The sequence below is a fragment of the Onychostoma macrolepis genome, chromosome 20, assembly GCF_012432095.1.
Source record: "Onychostoma macrolepis isolate SWU-2019 chromosome 20, ASM1243209v1, whole genome shotgun sequence".
NCBI classification, from domain to species: domain Eukaryota; kingdom Metazoa; phylum Chordata; class Actinopteri; order Cypriniformes; family Cyprinidae; genus Onychostoma; species Onychostoma macrolepis.
In genome coordinates this window covers 15,150,747-15,171,614 of record NC_081174.1, presented here as the reverse complement: position 1 = coordinate 15,171,614, position 20,868 = coordinate 15,150,747, and the positions used below count along the sequence as shown (strand labels likewise).

At 35.7% G+C, this 20,868-nt stretch overlaps 1 protein-coding gene across 4 annotated transcripts in view; it reads right to left on the bottom strand.

Moving 5' to 3' along the window:
• The window catches only part of palld (palladin, cytoskeletal associated protein), an 82,248-nt gene extending 63,799 nt beyond the window's left edge, over positions 1-18,449 (bottom strand). For 3 of the 4 annotated variants that reach the window (XM_058756437.1, XM_058756439.1, XM_058756440.1), the window contains exons 1-2: positions 18,216-18,449; positions 15,128-16,051 (exon numbers count right to left, since the gene is read on the bottom strand). In XM_058756437.1, coding sequence (XP_058612420.1) covers positions 15,128-16,050 — 923 coding nt within the window. In that variant the 5' untranslated portion in view covers position 16,051; positions 18,216-18,449. The remainder of the gene's footprint in view (positions 1-15,127; positions 16,052-18,215) is intronic. The other variant, XM_058756438.1, reaches the window with a different exon arrangement.
• Between the last annotated feature and the right edge of the window lie 2,419 nt (positions 18,450-20,868).

Sequence of the window (20,868 nt, the reverse complement as noted above, 5' to 3'; positions counted from 1 at the left end):
CCTTCTGAACACTAAGATATTCTGAACTGTTTTTGTCCATACAATGAAAGTCAATGGAGTCCAAAACAACAATGGACCCAACTGACTTTCATTGTGTGAACACTGTGGCATCTTTTGTGGTCCACATTCCTTATTATTGTATGAACTATCCCTTTAAATTCTCAGACAAATTGGGTTTAAAGCTTAGTTTCTGGTTTGTGTTGGACTTGTCTCGTAAACTGCTAAAACCATCAGTGATATTCACCAGCATACGCGGCACTCCACATCTAAATCAACTTTATATTTAATGGCTTTCCTTCAAAAGACACACTCAGGTTTATAGATCACATATCGTACTTTAAGAACAGCTCAGTTTCATGAATGAGCAAAAGTACAATCATCTACAGTTACACTATTAAACATGACACCATTCAATGTGAAATGGAAAAATCTTCACATTGACAAATGCCAAAATACATTAATCTTCACGTACATGCTCGATGACTTCAGCTGTCATAATCGGACCACTGCCAATACAGACTCTTTCTGTCTTTGCACGTGCAACTGTGGCCTACTTTTGACTCCAGTAAGTTCCTGCACAGTGAGCGAAGGCATTATATAAGTGAATGATTCAGTTGACCCCGACCCTTGCCTCCCTCGATGCAGACGTTTATAGAGTCGGTAATATCACAAGGGTCAGTTTTAACAGGCGAAACCAAATGCTCAGAGACACAACTCCCTGAGACTGTGACATCACCAGCAGAACTTCGGCGCCTCACGGTCGAACTCCACAGAACCGAAGAGATGGACGGAGATGAGAAAGAAGATTAGAAGAGGAAAGAGACAGAGGGGAGGAATTATGAGCAGCATGGAAAGAATTTTCTTAAGGGACAGTTAAAACAAGAAAGAGACGGATGGGGACGTGATAAGAGCGTGTGATAAAGAAAAAAATGAGGAAAGAAAGACAAATGAGTGCTGTGATATGCTACACAGATTTATATAAAGAGATTAAAGAGAGAATGAGAGAGAGAAAAATGACCAGATGTGGAGTTGGACAGATGAAGAGGTCTGTGTCTTTTGACAGTTTAATAGGCAGACTGTAATCCTGTCACAATCTGCAGGGCAACATATTCTGTTAAAATATTTCTGCATGACCTGGAGACATATAAACACACTTTCATGAACTAATTTCCATATACACAATTAACACAGGGATTTTCAAACTTTTTGATTCCTCAGATCCCCAAATATGACGATTTACTTGTATAACTATATATGAACATATAATGAATATGTATATTATAGAAATAAATAAAAAGATGGTAATTAAATATTTACTAGTCAGAATATAATATAAATATAAATATGTATATTATAGAAACAATATAAGGATATACTATAAATATGTATATTATATTATTCTGGCAAATAAATATTCATATACATATTATAGAAATATTGTAAAAATATGTTTAATAAATATAACAAAAATAAACATAAATATTAAAAATCACAGCCATTAATCAGTATATTGTCTTCTATATTATCATTATCATTATGTCAATATTAACTGCAATCCATGTATCTGTAGCTAAAGTGTATGTTCTTGCTGTCCTCTCTAATGAGCTATCATACACAGAGTTTAAATATAAATGTAAAATATTTAATTTTGTAATATACAGTAGAAATTATATTTCTGAAAACTGTCAGTCCAATAAAATATTTGCTTAATCACATCATTTCCAACCAGTGTTTAGAAAGCAAATATAATTATAAAATATACTGTAAAAATTGTTTTACATTTATTTATTTATTTTTTGCGACCTGACAGTGAAATGCGTCGCAAATGCATCAGTGACCCCTGATTTCAGATTTTGTCGAGGGAGGATCGACAAATGCCATGACTAACTCAGTCACACAAGAGTTCTTGCATGTTAATAAAATAAAACAAAACATTTTGAACCCCATAACACCTGTATTTATGGCTTACCACTTGTGATCGGATCACAGAGACAGATGTTAATACCAGGTGTAAGCAGGGTCATTCATTCACAGACATGCACACACCCACGTACACTTGCGTGCATCCACATGCACACACAAACACGTACACACACAATAAACCAGCCATAAACACAATCACCTGCTTTTCACACCAACGAATCTGAATGCAAAAGACATCAATACAATTGCACCACAAACACAAACGCAAACTATTTCAGATACGAGAGATACTATATAAGCTATGTAATTGATAGCAGGTTAAGGTTCAAAGGCTGTAGTCTCTTGGCCCAAACTCAAGAATTCAGGCACATTCAGGCTTAACAGCCATATCAAGCTCTGCCTCACGGTACACCCCATGAATCCACCAGACATGCTGCTACCAAAGTGTGTGTGAACATCTTTATTCCATACATGGTAGGTTCCACATGCCCTGACCATCAGCCAAGATAACGCTGAATATTTTCGGACGTCAGTGTGCGTATGTGTGTGCTAGCAAACAGACTTTAGCATGCCAAAGTGACAGAGTCCTTGTTAACACCAACCTGTTCTTTACGTCGTCCATGTGAGTGTGCGCATGAGTAAGAAGTAAGCAAGTGTGTGAAGTTAGCTGACAAGTGTGTGCTGTTTTGCGCAGCTCTGTGAGTACGGATCCTTTGGTGGCTTTTCGGTCTTGTTATCATGACCTATGACTTCTCCCCACGTCTTTGCCTCGTTCACACCAGCAGCTTTACGCTCCTCTGCAGTCTTTGGATATCGCTGTTTTATCAGGACTGTCCTCATGACATCATTGCTGTCATCATTACTATGCAGTATTCTGGCTGCAGTATTTACTCTTATCAGTTCTGCACACAAGATGCTGATTTTGCCTGTCAGCTTATAGGACTTTAATTGCTCTTCCTATCAGCAGGAAATTGTTCTCACAGGGGAAGGAAAAGGAGAGCAAAATGTACACTTGATTATATGTATATATATATATATATATATACTATGTATGTACTGTATGTGTGTGTGTGTGTGTGTGTGTGTGTGTGTGTGTGTGTGTGTGTGTGTGTGTGTGTATGTGTGTGTGTATATACATTTCTACATATAAATTCATATTTGTTAAAAATAAAAATTATGAGAATGAAACTGCCATATAAACATGTTCTAAAACATTTCTATGAAATGTTTAGTCAATTTAAATATTAAAATAAAGAAAGAATAAGACAAATAGTAAAGCATATAAAATAAAATATAAATAAACATTTATTAGTCAAACTATTATACAAATATGTATATTATAGAAATGATATAAAGATAGAAAACAAATACACTAGTCAAAATATGATAGAACTACATATATTTTATATATAAAGATATATTAATATAATTATTAGCGAGAATATACATATACATTTTGCATATTATAGAAATAATATAAAATGGAATATAGTTATATATATAATTCTGACTAATAAATAATCATATTATTCAAATAAAATATATGTACTGTATATTATAGAAGATAGAAAATAAAATATATATGTTTATTAGTCAGAATATAAGTATATAATAGAAGTAATATAAAGATAGAATATAAATGTTTATGTTTATATTACACTGTGACTAATAAATATTTATATGCATTCTATTCAAAATATAATATTAATATGTATATTACAGAAATAACAAAGATAAAAAATAAATATACATATTTATTAGTCAGAATATAAGTATATTATAGAAACAATATAAAGATAATATATAAATATAACTATTAGCCAGAATATAATTTGTTATTTATTATTAAATAAAATAATAAATTCAAACAAAGAGCCATAGTAAAGTCATAGTACCCCATGAGCATTATTTATTACATTGTCTTTTTCATGTAACTATAGCTAATGTGTACACGCTTGCTGTCCTTTCAAATGAGCTCTCTTACAATGATTGTTTGTGTTTGCATTTCTCTGTAATCAAGTGTTTCTCTTTTTTTTTTTATTGTTTTTCAGTCCCAGGTGGCTGCTGTACACTGCACTGTCATCTTGGCATAAACAAAACACAACAGCACTTCATGGGAACACCGTTGCTAAGGGTTACGTCATACAGTAATGTTAATCTCTCACTGTCTAAGTGCCCTGTGCCGAACACAGATACTGTTCTGAACTACAGTCTATACCCGTTGCAGCAGGCTAAAGATCATCATACACGAAAGACAGCTTAAGCTTTGTTTAAAATATATGATTGGATGAGGCTGCACCAGATGGAAACTTTGTAAACACATATATAAAGCATATGAACAAAGCAAGTTTATGTAAAAATAAACATGCAGGGAAAAAACATAAAACAAGAAATTATATAAGAGAGAAAAAAGACCTCAGCAGATGCTAAATATGGTCAATAAGATATTTAAAATAAAAGCTAATTTACCTGAAATTATTGTTTTTTTTGTTTTGTTTTTTGAGTTTATTGAGTTTTTCAAACCCATGAAACAAGCAATGCAAAAATGTTTGTCATTAACCTTATAATAAACCATTATGGTGAAAAATCTGTAATGTGGCAAATGACACCTAGTACAGGTAAAACAGAAACATTGTAAGCACATGACATGGTTCAAACACATCACAGGGTTATCACAAAATCAATGTTAAGTCATAATCATTTGGGATTTAGGCCAAAATTCAAGTCAGCATTTCCATTATGGAGACGTGTTGAGACTCCTCGTTTAAAGCCTGGAGGTCATGACAGCGATTAACTCACATAACATAGATACAGGGTCAGAGGTCAGTACTAAAGGGGTGTGAGAGAAGATGTTTCCTCACTGACTCATCTCTGATCCATATGTTTCAAATGCATCACACAAACACACTTGAGTCACCCATTGCTGTTTAGACTCATGTTTATGAGATCACATCACAATTACAAGCTACCGCGAACCAAACAAGAGCAGGTATGAAACCTAACCTTTCCCATAGATCAAATAGTGATATTGTGATACTTTTAAAGCAGAATAATCACTTCTTTATATTCATATATACACACTGCTGTTCAAAAGTGTGGGGTTCTTTTTAATTTTTTTGGAAGAAGTCCCTTATGCTCATCACGGCTGTATTTATTTGATCAAAAATACAGTAAAAACAGTAATGTATTCCTGTGATGGCAAAGCTGAATTTTCAGTAGTCATTACTCCAGTCTTCAGTGTCACATGATCCTTTTGAAATCATTCTAATATTCTGATTCGCTGCGCAAATTATCAGTGTTGAAAATAGCTGTGCTGTTTCATATTTTTGTGGAAACAACATTTTTGATGAACAAAGAACAGCTATAATTTGAAATATATATATTTTGTGTTACAGAATAAATAATAATCACTCTTCACTGGTGTCTTTATGATCTCACACTATTTAACAGCTACGAGTGTGTCTTTTAGTATTTTAGCATCAAGTGCTGGTTGGTCTGTTAACGCCAAAGCAAAGCCTGCATGTTTGTTCAGTGTAGCACAATGACACACTTGTGGTTCTTCTAGCTGCCAACCAAAATGTTTCCGAGCAAGAATTCCTCACTCTCAACCTTCTTTCCCAAGCAATATTCTTCCTTACATATCCATGCTTCTCCGTCACTCTCCTCCCTTCGCTCTTTTTCAGCCCCTCTTAAATTCCAGTTCTAGTCGGAAAATGCTCTATTTGCATGACAAGTCCTCTTGTGGTTCATTCCAAGAATGTTGGCACAAGGAAAAACATCCTTATTCACTCTTATGTTGGTCTCTTTCCGTCCCTCTCTCCCTCTAGCTTCTGCTTATGTCTCTCGCTCTGTGTAACAGAACATCCATCAATGATTCTTCACCTCAGGTATGTTCTGATGCACTTCCTTTTGAGGAATTTTCCAACTGTGGACATTTCGTACAAATAAACACACCAATAATGCATTACTATGCTGTTCTGTCCCATTAGCATTTGAAGAAACATTGTAAACAAGGAGAGTACCAGGTGTTCAAGGTTTAACAACACGATCAAAAGGTTCTTCAAACACAATACACTATACCATTCAAAAGTCTGGGGTTAGTAAGACTTTATATTAAAAAAATTAATACTTTTGTTCAGCAAAGATGCACTAAATTGATCAAAAGTGACAGTAAAGACATTTATAATAGATTTCTATTTCAGACAAATGCAGCTTCTTTGAACTTTCCATTAATCAAAGAATCCTCCAAAAAGTATTTTGATTAGATAAATGCAGCCTTGGTGAACATAAGTGGCTTATTTAAAAAATGTTTAAAAAATCTTACCGACCCCAAATATCCCTTATAACAAGGATTCTGCTGAAAGCAAATATATATATATATATATATCTTAAAATTTTCATTTTAAATATCTTCTACTGTTCAAAACATAAAACAGCAAAAAGTGCTGCAATGCCTCATATACAGTAAATGTTATAAGAATGAGCTAAAGGAAATAGAATAACATTGAGGTATTAGGAAAGAACAGAACAATCACCAGAAGAAATGTTGTTTCTATTTAAAAGTTTAGATGTTGCTTTCATATTCATTTACAGTCTTTCTCTTGAGGATGGGGTGAAGGGGGAAATGCTTGGCACGGAAACCTGAGCTTGTTATTGAGAGCGACTGCAAGGGGCATTTTTAGAAGTTCGAGGGAGGATCTCCTGCTAAGATCTGGCAACCTCATCAAAGAACATGCCCAAGGGAAACAAGTGATAAAATGCGAAAGAGCCATTAACCGGAGAAGTAATGAATACACACACATGCTCACACACTCATTGTAAGGCTGCTCCCATGGGTGAACATAACTTCCACATCACTTTGTTTCCAATTAGTTTTATTATAATGAGAACCTCGTCCTCCTGCTGTGTGTGTATATATGTTTGTGTGCGACTTATGGTGTTTGTTATATCCTGTATTTGTTTACTCTTTCCACAGAAATTTCCTGCAATAATGTTCTTAAAAAAAAAAAATCAAGGTGTGGAGTGTAAACATGCTCACAAACAAGTGATATTTTATTTGCTATTAGGAGATAAACATGCAGTCATGTTGACACTTATGCACACCACCTTGGCTGATAACGTTAAGTCTCAGTGTTGACATCCATGTGATACATAAAGATATGCCTGGCAACATTTATGATCCATCAAAAAAGATAGTGTTAAACAACAGTTTAGATAACAGGAATGACAAATGAGGCCATGCACACCACTGACAATAACCCAGACTCAGAAACATTATTACCTACACAAAAATTCACATGCTCAAACACCAAATTAGTGTTATGAAAACAGAATGCAAAAATAGGAAAAATAGAAATTATTTAAATGAACATGAATAAATTCACCTATACAAAATTATGCATTTGTATGTTTTTTAGTTAGAAAGATATTTGATAGGCCTTTTCCCATTAATTGATATTAATGGTGTATGTCTATTGTTCTTTCCTCTTAAATGTGTTTTAGGAAGCTGCTTATTATAAAAGTCACTTATGCACATTTTTGAGGTGGTGATTTTTAGAAATTTTTAGATTTTAGATTTTTAATTGCATTTCTGGACTTTCAAGTTTGCCTCCTGTAAATGACCTTAAAATGCATATACTGAGAGTCATAAAGCACATCTACATTGACCTAAAAACTGTCCATTAAACTAGAAGATAAAAATTTCATCTCAAAAATGTTCATCTTAAAACAGCCCAGGCTACATTATGGTACACTGAATATCATCTGGAGTAGTTTATATATATATATATATATATATATAAGTTTACTGAATAGGCTGTGTTGTGTGAATTTAAACTTTTCCACAACTAAGATATCTCGAAAAAACACCATATTTACACAGTTTATACTGTATGTCCATTATCCACCCAAGACGAGTAATCTTCCCACGCAGACATTGTGATCAACCAGACCGATAATTAAATGGGTAAATGAAAAATTTGATGAAAATGAAGAATGAAGTCTTAATATGATTATAAATACCAAAGTGATTGTGTAACATCTCATATGACTGGACTGCCCTAAAGACAATACTGAGGAACAGATGTGAAATTCTGTGGCGGAAACACACACACACACACACACACACACACATACATACATACACATACACATACACATACACATACACATACACATACACATACACATACACATACACACACACACACACACACACACAGACACACACACACACACACACACACACAAAACGAAATGAAAGAATCACCCAAATGTCTATGTGAAAAGATAAAGGCTTCATGACACATGTGCTGATTCTCACCTGCACACACACATAAACAAACGCATATGTTCTACTCTGAGAGCTCTCTGGGCTTCATTCTTAGATGCATAAATCTATAGAGATGCCTCCATAAGCCTGGGTACTATTTACCTCTCTGCCAAAGCCAATGTTTATCTAACACCTTGCCTCTCCACACCTGCAAATTGATTGGGGCTAACGGTTTAAATGAAAGAATGTGAACAAGGAAGATACACTCCTCTCTACCAGAGATAATGTCACCCGGTCACTGCCCTGGTCAGGAAGGATCACTAAAAGACAAGTCGAGCAAGCAGTCAGCCAAACTAACTTCCCGTGAAGGTCGATTTCACACAAGCATAAGCCTTAAAGTTGAAAAATCAAATGTATTCTGAAGGAAATTTTCCTATACAGTGGGTCTATATTGTAGGCTACTGTATATTGTTTATCCTACCTGTGAAAAAAAAAAAAAAAAAAGCTTTATGTTTGGATCAGTCAGTCAGTCAGTCATGGATCAATTATGTTTCACAGTAAAAGATGAATGCTTAAAGCACAACATTAGCTCACTGATGCAAAATGTTGTCAGTCAACTCTGATGTACTCAGACTGGAGCTTGACACAAGTTGATGATGTCACTTACACATTCAGTAGACGCAAAAGAAACTGGCGCTGTTTCGTCACACACGATTTAATCCCAAAAGGGTGCGTGAGAATGTCTTCACACCCATGACTGTGTGAAAATGATCGGGAGCTACAAAAATAAATGAATTAAGCACATAAAATTCACATTTGACATCTGTATCAGCCAGAAGACACTATATAGTAATTATAAAAGTGATATAATACCGTACTCTGTGTATTGAGTATTGTTGTAAGTATATTATCAGGTTACATAGATATCCATTCAGTGTGATTCATTGCCATTTGCCCTTCAAGTAACAAATCAAAAGACAGAGGCAAGAATATGCATGTATCTGATGCAGTAGTTGCAATAGATACACTGCAATTCAGTGTAGGCCTACATATTAAACAACTGTCTACTGTTGTAAGGTGGAAACTAGTGACACACTCTATTTTCTCTGTCACAATTTCCATTTTTACACAATACGTGTAAAGAAACGGAATTGTGAGATCATAGAGATGGACCCAACAAAAAGACTATCCCAACTGTAATGTCCCCTTCAACTCCTCATGAAAAAAATAATAATAATAATTTTCTTTATCAGTATTCTAATCTTGTTGCCCAGTACAAAACATCCCTAAAATAAGATTAAATGTGTAAAAAAAAAAAAAGAAAAAGAAAAAGAAAAAAAGGTAAACATACATTTTATTCAGTTTAGCTTCTCGTTTGTTTAAAAGATGTTCACTGAAAAACAAGACAAAAACAATAATCAGTACCCAAGTAAAAAAGTAATATATTTTAAATACATTTATTTTATACTAAGTATAGTTCAAATCCATATTAACATATTTACTGACATATTGCTGGAAACTTACTGATATAAAAATTATATTTGGAGTAGCCCACTACTTGTGCACAATGCACATAGAATGTTTTTTAATGTCACTATTGATGAGGAATGTATGATTTTTGAATAATATTATCATAAATTGGGAAATGGCTCACATTTGTTATACTGCAGGTAAACTTAAGTGTTTAAACAAACAATAACAATAAAGATATCTATATGGATAAAGATATTACTGTCCACACCAACAGACAATAATGTTTTGTTTTCTTTAAAGTCAAGTGGATTCTGATTGGCTGTTAAAATTTGTATAATATCATTCATCAACTGGATATCATTCCTCTGTGTTGTTATTGTTATAGTTGTGATGTGAACTTCATTATTCACATATAATTAGAATGATTTATTTATAGATGTTTTATTTATAGATATTTTTTTATAGATGATTTTATCTACAGTAGCCTACTGTTCATCTCCTTAGTGTGAACATGCCTTTAGTATTTTCCACAGGGAAATTTAAGTCTCCCTCATGTTTCCAGAAACCTCAAGCTGCTCTCTCTGCCTCCTGTCCATGAAAAACATGTCTCAATAAATATAACCCTGGGTTACGTAACACCTGTATGTAATCACTATAGTATTTATACCAAGGGTCTCTGTAGTGTCTGCTATGAGATTAGTTTATAAACTATGCCTTGTTTTGAGCAATCTGACTCGAACCTGAGATGCAACACTTCCACCTAGAGGCCGAAAACCACACCGTCAGTCAAACTTAGATAAATGGCAGGCCACATGCTATATCTCCATGTGGAGCTATTCTATGTGCTCTCTCTCTCTCTTTCCAACACTTACATATTCCCTAAGAAGGTGTAGAAAGGTGGAGAAAGTAAAGCCATATGGAAAGTGTCAAGTCATGGCATAGATAGCATTCCAAAGCCCGGCTCCGCCATGCCGGCCGGAGGCCTATTTATATTGACAGGATGAGGCCCGGTTGCAGTGGCAGAGGGAGAAGGATGAGGCTTAGCATTTCCAGTGTGCAACCACCACGTCCGTGGTGTCCAAGTGTGTGTCTGTCCCCTTTCATTATGCAACCCCACGTGGGCAGAAATCCCCGTTTACTGTTGCCCCTCTCCAGCTCTACGTCAAACCTCCTGTTGCTGGGGTGGAAAACAGTGTGTGTTGTACAGATCAGAGCATGCAGTGTTTATGTACTCAAACTAACAGAACATTAAACATCTGAAGCCAGGCTATAAACCTCAAAATTCTTAACTTGAAAATTTGACCCTGCTTTTACACTGGGTTAAATTATTGCTATACTTTTTCCCTCAGTTCATCATCAATTCTAAAATAACAACTGGTAAGAGCAGGCTAAACTGACTTTCCATGCTGATCCAGGCTGGTTTATTCTGGTTAGAGCTGGATTAAAGCTAGTGAACTATGCTGTTTACTACAGCAAAACCAAAACCAGTTTCATGCCATGTATCATCAACGCATAATCAAATTAACATTTAGTATATCACTTGTTTTACATTTGTTAATTGTCACCAGGTTTGTCTGTCAAGTAATGGGGTCTTCATTTGACATAATAGTGTGTGTGAGTGTGTGTGTGTGTGTGTGTTTGTGACATATGAGGACACAAATTTGTGACATAGGTATTACAAGGAGAAGGTGATTCATGAGGACATTTCCCCATGTTCCCATATTCCAAAAGGCTTATAAATCATACAGAATGAGTTTTTTTGAGAAAGTAAAAAAGCACAAAGTTTCCTGTAAGGGGTAGGTTTAGGTGTAGGGTCGGTGTAGGGCAATAGAAAATACGGTTTGTACAGTATAAAAACCATTAAGCCTATGGAATGTCCCCACAATTCACAAAAACAAATGTGTGTGTGTGTGTGTGTGTGTGTGTGTGTGTGTGTGCGTGCGTGTTATTGTGTTACTAACTGAAAATCTTTGTAAAAGAATTAATGATCCGCACTCACGAGAACAATCTTCTTTTTCGTTTTATTTTACAATCATTACCATTTCGGCTACCAAGCCTTCCTCAGTGTTTAAAGCAATTACGTCCCTCCACCCACTTTTCAAATCACCAACCATGTCAACATCACCACTCATCAGCCAATGCTGAATCACCACAATCATTAAAACATTACCTTTTTAACTACTAGACAAGTTTCACAACACAAAACATCATATTCACTAGTACATCACACTACACATCCGTGACTAAGGCAAGAATTATCTAGGATTATTCATTTATCACTGTTATTCTAGCCTACAGTTTAAATAAACAATCAACTCCATCAATTGACTTTAAATAGTATAAATAGAAAATAGAACATTTAATAATTAAAAACATCAGAAATACATCGTCATAAGCAATTATGGTTTTCACACTGTAAATATTCAATTAATTGAAAATCTGAAATTTGTTGAAAAAGAAATCTAGTTGCCTGCTTGTTTTTGAAGTCTCTGCTTATTAGTGCAACCATCTCAATAATGTATACACTGGAAGCATAAATTAATAAACAATTAATAAACAATGATGAATTTCAATAATGCAATGCCCAAATGGAGAAAATATGGTAGATCTAGTATGATATCTGAGTTGTTTAGAGCATCAACAAATAAATGGTAAGTTGCCTAGTGAGCTTAAATTTATAGAAAGTAGAGCCATTGATAAGTTTATGTTCAGTGCCTGAATTATGGGGATTTGGAAGGGCTCTCATTCCACTAATTAACACTACATTCATAATTTCATTGATACATCATCCAAAATGAAAATTCAGTTTATTCATCATTTAGTGTTCCACAGAAGAAATAAAGTAGGCTAATACAAATTTGGAATGACATGAGGATATATATATATATATATATATATATATATATATACAGGTGCTGGTCAACATTATGAAACAAGTAGTAAAATATAAAAAAGTTAGACGAATGTCCAAGCAAGATACTTCAGAAATAAAGTTACACACATTAAAGACAAAAAAAAAAAAAAAATCTTGGATTCTATCCTGTCCCATTCTTTGTTCATTTCAGGTCTCAAATTTTAGTTGTATATCTGAGTTTTGTTTTTTTATTTATTTAAAGATTCTATTTTAAAAGCTGATTAGCCACTGCTTACTCCACAAGGCTTTTGTAAGTATCTGTTTATTTCCACTTCTGAATATCCACGGGGATTTTGAACAGTGGAAACCACAACAACAACAACAGACTTGTACGCAAGTAAACTATGCCAATAGGCATTACATTAAGGAAACCATCTGACTGATAGCGACTGGTTGTTCTAAGAATATTTCAATGGATTGGAGGGATCAGCTGTAATGAAAATGACCTTTTAAAACCACTAAGGGAAGGTGTTGAGTTGCACTTTTAATTTTAATGAGAGGGATAGAGCTAGCAGATTAACAAAAGAGCTGGAGAGTTCACAGTCCTCATCACTTCTTTGCAAGACACACTGAGCTCCAAGACACCAGCAGTTACTGGAATGAAAACGTCTACTAAATGCAAGTAAACATCCCCACTCAAACAGCAGCTGCACCAACATGATTCTTAAGGTGGGTAATGGGACCACACAGACATTCTGTGATCTGTCTTCCACCACTAATTTCCACATTGGACACTATGCCCACACACAATGTGGAACATCCCTCTCAAGTAGCGGTTCACCATCAAGAATATCTCTGAAACATCCGCACACACATAACATGCTCTCTCAGATGATCTCCGCTGATCTCTGCTTATTAGTGCAACCATCTCAATAATGTACACACTGGAAGCATAAATTAATAAACAATTAATAAACAATGATGAATTTCAATAATGCAATGTCCAAATGGAGAAAATATGGTAGATCTAGTATGATATCTGAGTTGTTTAGAGCATCAACAAATAAATGGTAAGTTGCCTAGTGAGCTTAAATTTATAGAAAGTAGAGCCATTGATAAGTTTATGTTCAGTGCCTGAATTATGGGGATTTGGAAGGGCTCTCATTCCACTAATTAACACTTGAACCCCCCAAAGGATGTCAAAACAAAAGGTCTTGTATGTCTTATTATATGTACTGGACAGTAAATCTACAAAATATAAGTACTGTCATTGTCACTTTATTTTTATACTGCACAAACGTGCATAAAAGTCAACTCTCCTGAAAGTCAAATGAATAATTCACACACTCCCTTTGTGTTTGTGTTCCTCTGGAACATTTGCAGGAATTAATCTGAGGTTACACAGCACTGAGGAATCACATGCAGGAGGGACTGAGTTTGGCGCCGCACCAGCAAGACTGCAGTGGTATCACTAAAAATAGCATCTGTTTGTTTGTTAACTTTCCAGTGCTGGCAGGAAAAAAATATCAAATTCCTGAATCACCAAGCAGAAGTGCTCTCATAACTTACAGTAAGATCTCATTCACACAGTAAACAACACAGATTATTATAATAGCAAGCAATCTATGACAGGAACAGCAAGTTTCTCTCTTACACAGGCGAAAAGTTCCTAAAGTTTTCCTCATATGACACAATTTAGTTATATTTTATACCCACCACGTTTCGTCAGTGCAGCAAAGCTGAGAATAGAGAGAATGGCATTTACAAGCCATAGATTCCCCTGAGAATTTTATTTTTTAAATTTTATTTCATATTAATGCAACTTCAAGAAACTTTCCAATTACAGAAATTACACAAAATTACCACAATAATTACCACAACAAATTACCACAAACAAGAATTTTGAAACCACTTTGCGCTTTAAAAAGCATAAATTAGCATTCTAGGTCAGCCTACTAATTGACATCATGACAGTTGGGTTCCGGTAGTAAAAATCCTGTTCATATTCTCCAGGATTGATCTTGAACAGTTACTTATAAACTAGACCTACTGTAAGCTACGAGGTTGTTAATTGTTGTTAATTCTTCAACAATCAAAGAATTGCAACAAGCAAATTACGCCAGTAGAACACTTTAGTGTCCACCCACTCCCATGAAGCACTGCAAATGACATAGCCCCCATAACCTCATTCACTATTTCATATTCCAATAATATAGTCCACTGATTGCTGTGAATGCCATCTTCTGATAGACACAGGAAAATGTGACTTGACATTTTCAAATACTTTTATGCTTCAAATCAAAATTTTGATTTGAAACAGGAATGTTGTAATGTTGTGATTCACCTTGTAGCTGGTTCATGGCTATTAATTCTTTCACAAAGACTTTTTTTTTTAAATCCCTATGAAAAAATGAACGGCAAAAACACTTCTGTAAAAGTGGGCAGGCACTTGTTGTTGCACTCTATAGTAAACTAAGCCACACAAACTTCAATACTGATATTCCACAATGTCCTCTTTCATAGAACCTATTAGGTACGTTTTTGACAACAACACAACCCAATGTTAAGGGGTACTGGCAATAGTAGCATAAACCAGGTTATCTTACCTGACTAGTGGAAGGGGGTTTCCAGTCACTCTGCATTCAAGGCGAATAGGGCTTCCTTCTGCCACCTCCTGGCTCTTGAGTTTCTGGGTGAAGTGTGGAGGACTCATGGGTCCATCTAGACTAACTCCTCGGCCCTGATGCTCATCTGACCCAGCATCAGCCCGAACCTGGTGCGTACCTTCCTGCTGGGGCTCAGAGGATGATGAAGAGGATGAAGGTGGCTGAGCCTGCTGCATGGCCAGCCGCTGGCTCCTTGGAGACAAGTAGCCACTGTCGGGTGAAGAGGAGTCTTCATCACATTGCTGATCCACACGTGTGGAGCCTTTAAAGATGGAAGAGAGCTCCTCAATGAAGGTAGCAGCTCGGCTGCAGAACTCGGTAGCTGAAGCAGCTCGTTCGTTGAGCTCCAGACCTCCGTGAACTAGCCGGGGACGGTCCTGCTTATATACTGGTGTGATGGATTTTTTGCAGACAAACTTTTCGGGTGATTCAGGAGCAGTGCAGGGCTGGTTAGGCCTGCTGAGCGGCCTGCTCTGATTGAATGTGACTTTACCTGATGTGGCGTCAGTTGACTGAGATGCAGAATCTGGGAGAGGGGGGTCTTTGGTTTCTGAGTAAAGAGGCAGGTGCTCTGTAGGAACGGGGGGTTCATCTTGGTCATTTGGGTCACCTGCGTCACTCATGGCTTCTCGAGCCAGGTCCAGACTGAGGCTGATCTCGTCCTGGCTCAGGAAAGCAGAAAGTTCTGGAAAGTCCCCGTCCCCACTCTCTAGCTCAGCCATTGAGTCCAAGTAAACCTCGCCATCAAGAGGTGGCAACGAAAGCATGCCCCCATCCCCCTCCAAGGACACGCCCCCTGAAGGACATGCCTCTTTCATCAGCAGAGAGAGGGGGAGTGTGTCATTCCAGCTCCCGTCCTGCATCCTGCAATACGCAAATCACCAAAGAGAAAGGTGAGAAAAAATTGCACACCCTATTATTTTATTTTATTTTATTTTTTTTTTTTTTATAAAGATCAGGAATATCAGAATCATAGTCCTAAAGACAAGCAATTTCTGCAATATATACCACATTCATGCACTTAAATTAGTATAAACACACTCACACTGGAGTCTGATCATGGGCAGTTGTCGTATGATGACTCAGGCTGGCATATTTTGGGCACAGCTGTCCGGCATTAACAAAGGCTCGTCATGAGGCCCAACAAGGCATGAGTGCCATTTAACACTCATGCTGACTTTATCTCTTTTATTCCCTTGTCTATTCCCTTCTCTCCACTGTCCCTACATCAATCTATATCTATTTTTCCAGTGCCTTCACCCCGACCTGGAGTAATGGTTGCTGAAAATTCAGCTTTGCCCACCACAGGAATAAATTACATTTTAAAACATATTAAAATAGGAAGCTGTTATTTTTTATTTTTGCTGTACATTTGATCAAATAAATGCAGCCTCGGTGAGCATGAGAGACTTATTTCAAAAACATCAAAAAGTCTTACGGACAACTTTTGAACGGTTTGAATAAAAATAATGACATTACTTATTTATATGTACATAATTTTCATGTAAACATAAATAAAACATTGTGTATAAATACATAACAGTATTTTGTGTATGATGGTAGGTTGTGTAGGTTTAAAGAAGGCTTTTAAGGTTCCATAATGCCATGCTTTATGATTGAAAACAGATTTACTGAATACAATGTCTGGTCTAACTTGAGTCTAAATTAAAATAAATAAATAAAATATTTCATCCAACCTCCTAAATTCAGACACAGTATTGTTGGATATCATAGACACCGAAGGATGCATCTATGCTGCCTTCCAAACCCAATCAGATGAAGGGATCTTAATAGGCAGGATGTTGCACAACAGGTAAACTTAAAAAGAGGGAACTTATTAAATATATAATATCCTGAACTTCACAAGTACAGATGTTGATGAATAGAAGTAAATGAATGTTTTAGAACTTATAGAAAGTTGCTGTTTTAATTTATAAATGACTTCATGACCCTATTTTTGGAAAAACACATTTAAATCTGACAGTGAATGATGGTATCCTCAATAACCTCTGGAGAGGATCCTTCACCATAATTCAGGGAAAGACATGCCACATTTGGTCTGACATACCACACATTGGTGAAACATTAATATGAGACAGTGTCTGCAGCATAGCGAAACCCTTCAACCAACAGATCAGGTCTCTGAGAAAACACAAGTCAGCTCTGAATACGTGCAGAACGGGGTACTGGCTTGTGTGTGTGAACGCTCCATGCACATGTCTGAGACACATTAATGTGTCCCTGCTAACTTTATGACTACATTTCCACTGTAAATGTTTGTTTACACGTGTATATTTATTATTTATGGCCTATTAATTGATGCCATACAGTGCTGTATAATAACCCTGTCTCCAGGTTTTGTTATAGCCGACATTGTTTACAAATGTTTATGTAAAGTGACCAGGTGTTGCATGTAAAGGTGTGCGGGCATGTGTGTATTCGAAGAGACGTGACAGTGTGACTTTCTCCCGTCATGGCGTCCTGAAGGCCAGCTGTTGTTATTTTTAATCCTCAAGGGCTGCATTTCATAGCAGCAACCACCTCCCCACCAAGAGTCCTTTTTTTTTTTTTTACATATAAGCACGCGCGCACACACTGCTTCTACATTATTCATGTGGAAATTATGGCCTCTTTATTCTGTATTGATGAATTATAGATAGCGGAATATGAATGTGACATGCCAAACAATTGTGAAAGCCAAGACTGACAGACTGACATGCTTGTTTTTCCATCTCTGACACAAACAGTAGAATGCTCCTTATCAGAATTATTTGTAAAAATGTAGAATAATTAATCTAATGCTGGATGAAATTGAATGAAATAGTGAAGTGAATTTAAAGCTGAAACCAATTATCTCAGATGACTATTCATTGAGAGCAGTTCTGAATCTAATAATATAATTTACTTGAATTTATAGTTTCAGAATGAATCAACTCACATGGAATCTTCTACTTACAGACAAAAGCAAAAAGTCAATGACATTATGTATATATATATATATATATATATATATAAAAGAGCCAGTTACCTTAAGTAAGTTTTTGCAAATATCCGTCCCCGTCAGGTTCCAGTTTTTCTGAAGTTCTCTATGCCAGAAAATTACAAAAGATGTGTTTCTTTCTTCAGGAAGTTGTGGGTCTTTTCTCTGTCCTATGTTTCTTTTGTCTTGTTTTGCCGAGTGCTCTGAGGTGAGCCGGTTAGAGTGGCTGCAGAGTGGCCTGCTGTCCCATCTGTCTCGGGCCCTGACCGCTTACTGAGCACCGCTAAATTTGGCCCCTAGCTCAGGTTACACAGCAAGAGAGAGAGACACGGTGAGTGAGAGAGAGAGCTCTGGGGTGTGTAGCATCCATGTGCCCACACCACATCAAAGACACACATACATCATTTTCATATCCACAAAGGCATGTAAATGCATTTCACAGACACACACTTGACTGTTTGGTTCAAAACAAGCCACCAAAGCACTGTCTGACAATTATACAAATCTATAGGGCACCTAATAAGCACTTACAGTGCAGGTAAGCAAATAAACAACTGACTTTTTATTTATTTGCTTCACAATTTATTTAATGTCTTTATTTTTGTCAGTTAATTTAAGAACTTACGAAATACATACCTGTAGTAAAATTTGTCCAAGAAATGTAATATTCTCAATGAATGAATCACAATTGAGTCACAGTTTTGACTATATGTTAGAACCCAAAAGTAGATTCATATTACTTTCATAAATTCTTTCATAGTGCACAAATTTGGTGTAAAGTACTGTTACATTTTAAGTAATATTCACTATTACAAATCCATTTATGGACGTAGACATGAGACTTTCAAAACCAATGTGTGTCAGTCACCAAGGCTCTTAAATTAACCTCATATCAATAGCTCACTCCCTAAATACACTGTTATCCCATAAAGACACCCTATTAACAGAGTACTTTATATATAGGAATGAGGACACAACAAACTGTAACGTCCTGCCACAAAGTTTACAAGCTCAAAAGTTACATTGGTAGACTATTAACGCTGCTTACTGTTTATACTTGATGATATAGCAAGATCATATTCTTTGGATTTGTGACATCCTGTCTGGATGACTAAGTTCTTATTCACCGATAATATTTCTGGAGCTGTTAACTGTTATATATTGAGAGTTCTCAAGAACTGCATGATCCTGATAGATAGATAGATAGATAGATAGATAGATAGATAGATAGATAGATAGATAGATAGATAGATAGATAGATAGATATGGAATGGCATAACAGTGAGTAAATAATAACAGAATTTTAATTTTGGGTGGATCGTTTCTTTATCATGAAAAAACGAGAGGCACTTCACTGGTTTAAGAGAGGTGTTTGAGACGGACGGCAGATGTGGTCGTGAGTGGTGCAGTAGGAGTCTATTTCAGGACACTTATCACATTCACTTCATAAACACCGACAGCACAGAGCTATTCCTGTTTTCAACAATCAATGCACTGATTACAGTTGAGCCTCAATGACAGGAACAAGAAGATCTATCACTCAAAGCGCTGTCACAGAACAAACATACACACCACTGACTGATTCAGAGCATTACTCAACAATCTCATTCAGTCACACAGTGAGTGAAAGAATATACTAGAAAGATTCTCTGTGACGCTTCAGATTGGCAGAATACCCCATGCATTTTTGAACTGTCAGTTTATTTTCAGATGTGTTTCTGAACATCTCATTTAAAATCATTTAGAATCAATTAAAAAAAAATCTTAGCTACTAATCTCACAAATGTACAATTAAGAAAATATTCTGAACCTTTTTATAAAAACTGTTTTATGTATGTATACAGTACATGTATGTATGTATGTATGTACAGTATGGGTGTATGTATGTAGGATATATTAAAAAGCTTGGAAATGTTGTCTAATTTGCAATCTAACCACATTCTGAGTAAATTGTGTATATCCAGACCTTAGACTGGACAATCAAAGGTCTGGTCCATATTGTAGCTTATTTAGGCCAACAATTTCTCCATTTCTAGTCAGATCAATTAAAATAAAAAATAAAAATCAACCATGTTATTCTCGGAAAATGCATAAACTAGGAAAGTGGTCACCGGTTTCTTTGCAATAAACTCATACAGCTATAAAAGGAATATGAAAATCTGATTAAGCCATATACATTTAAAACTACAAAAATTCAACCAACAGGAACTCTTCAAAATGCCAACATAACAGAATATTATGTTCCCTCCATTTTTTCACCTTGTGCAAAAACCTTTTCAAAATTTACTCCCTCCCAGTCAGTAGCATACAAAGCATGCTGGGAACTGGAGAACTCCTGCCCAGTTTCAGCAATGCTATGCCAACAAAACACAAATGAATTAAGTAAACTTCTATAGTGTTTTCCACCAATAATTTTGCCTTATAAATATATTATTTATTAAAAATATGTGATATAGGTATTTACTTGTGTAAAATTATCATAATAAGTCATCCCCAGTCTGTAATTTTGTCAAATTACACAAAAAGTGTGAAAATATTGTATATTTAGGATATGTTATAGTTTGCCATTTTATTCCATTCACTTGCCTTTTTAATTTGTTCCTGATGTTGATCCTTCCACACCACCTTCCATTGCACGTATTATTTGTATAGTAAATTATTTCCCATTCATAATTTGATATACTGGAAATGAAACTGTAGC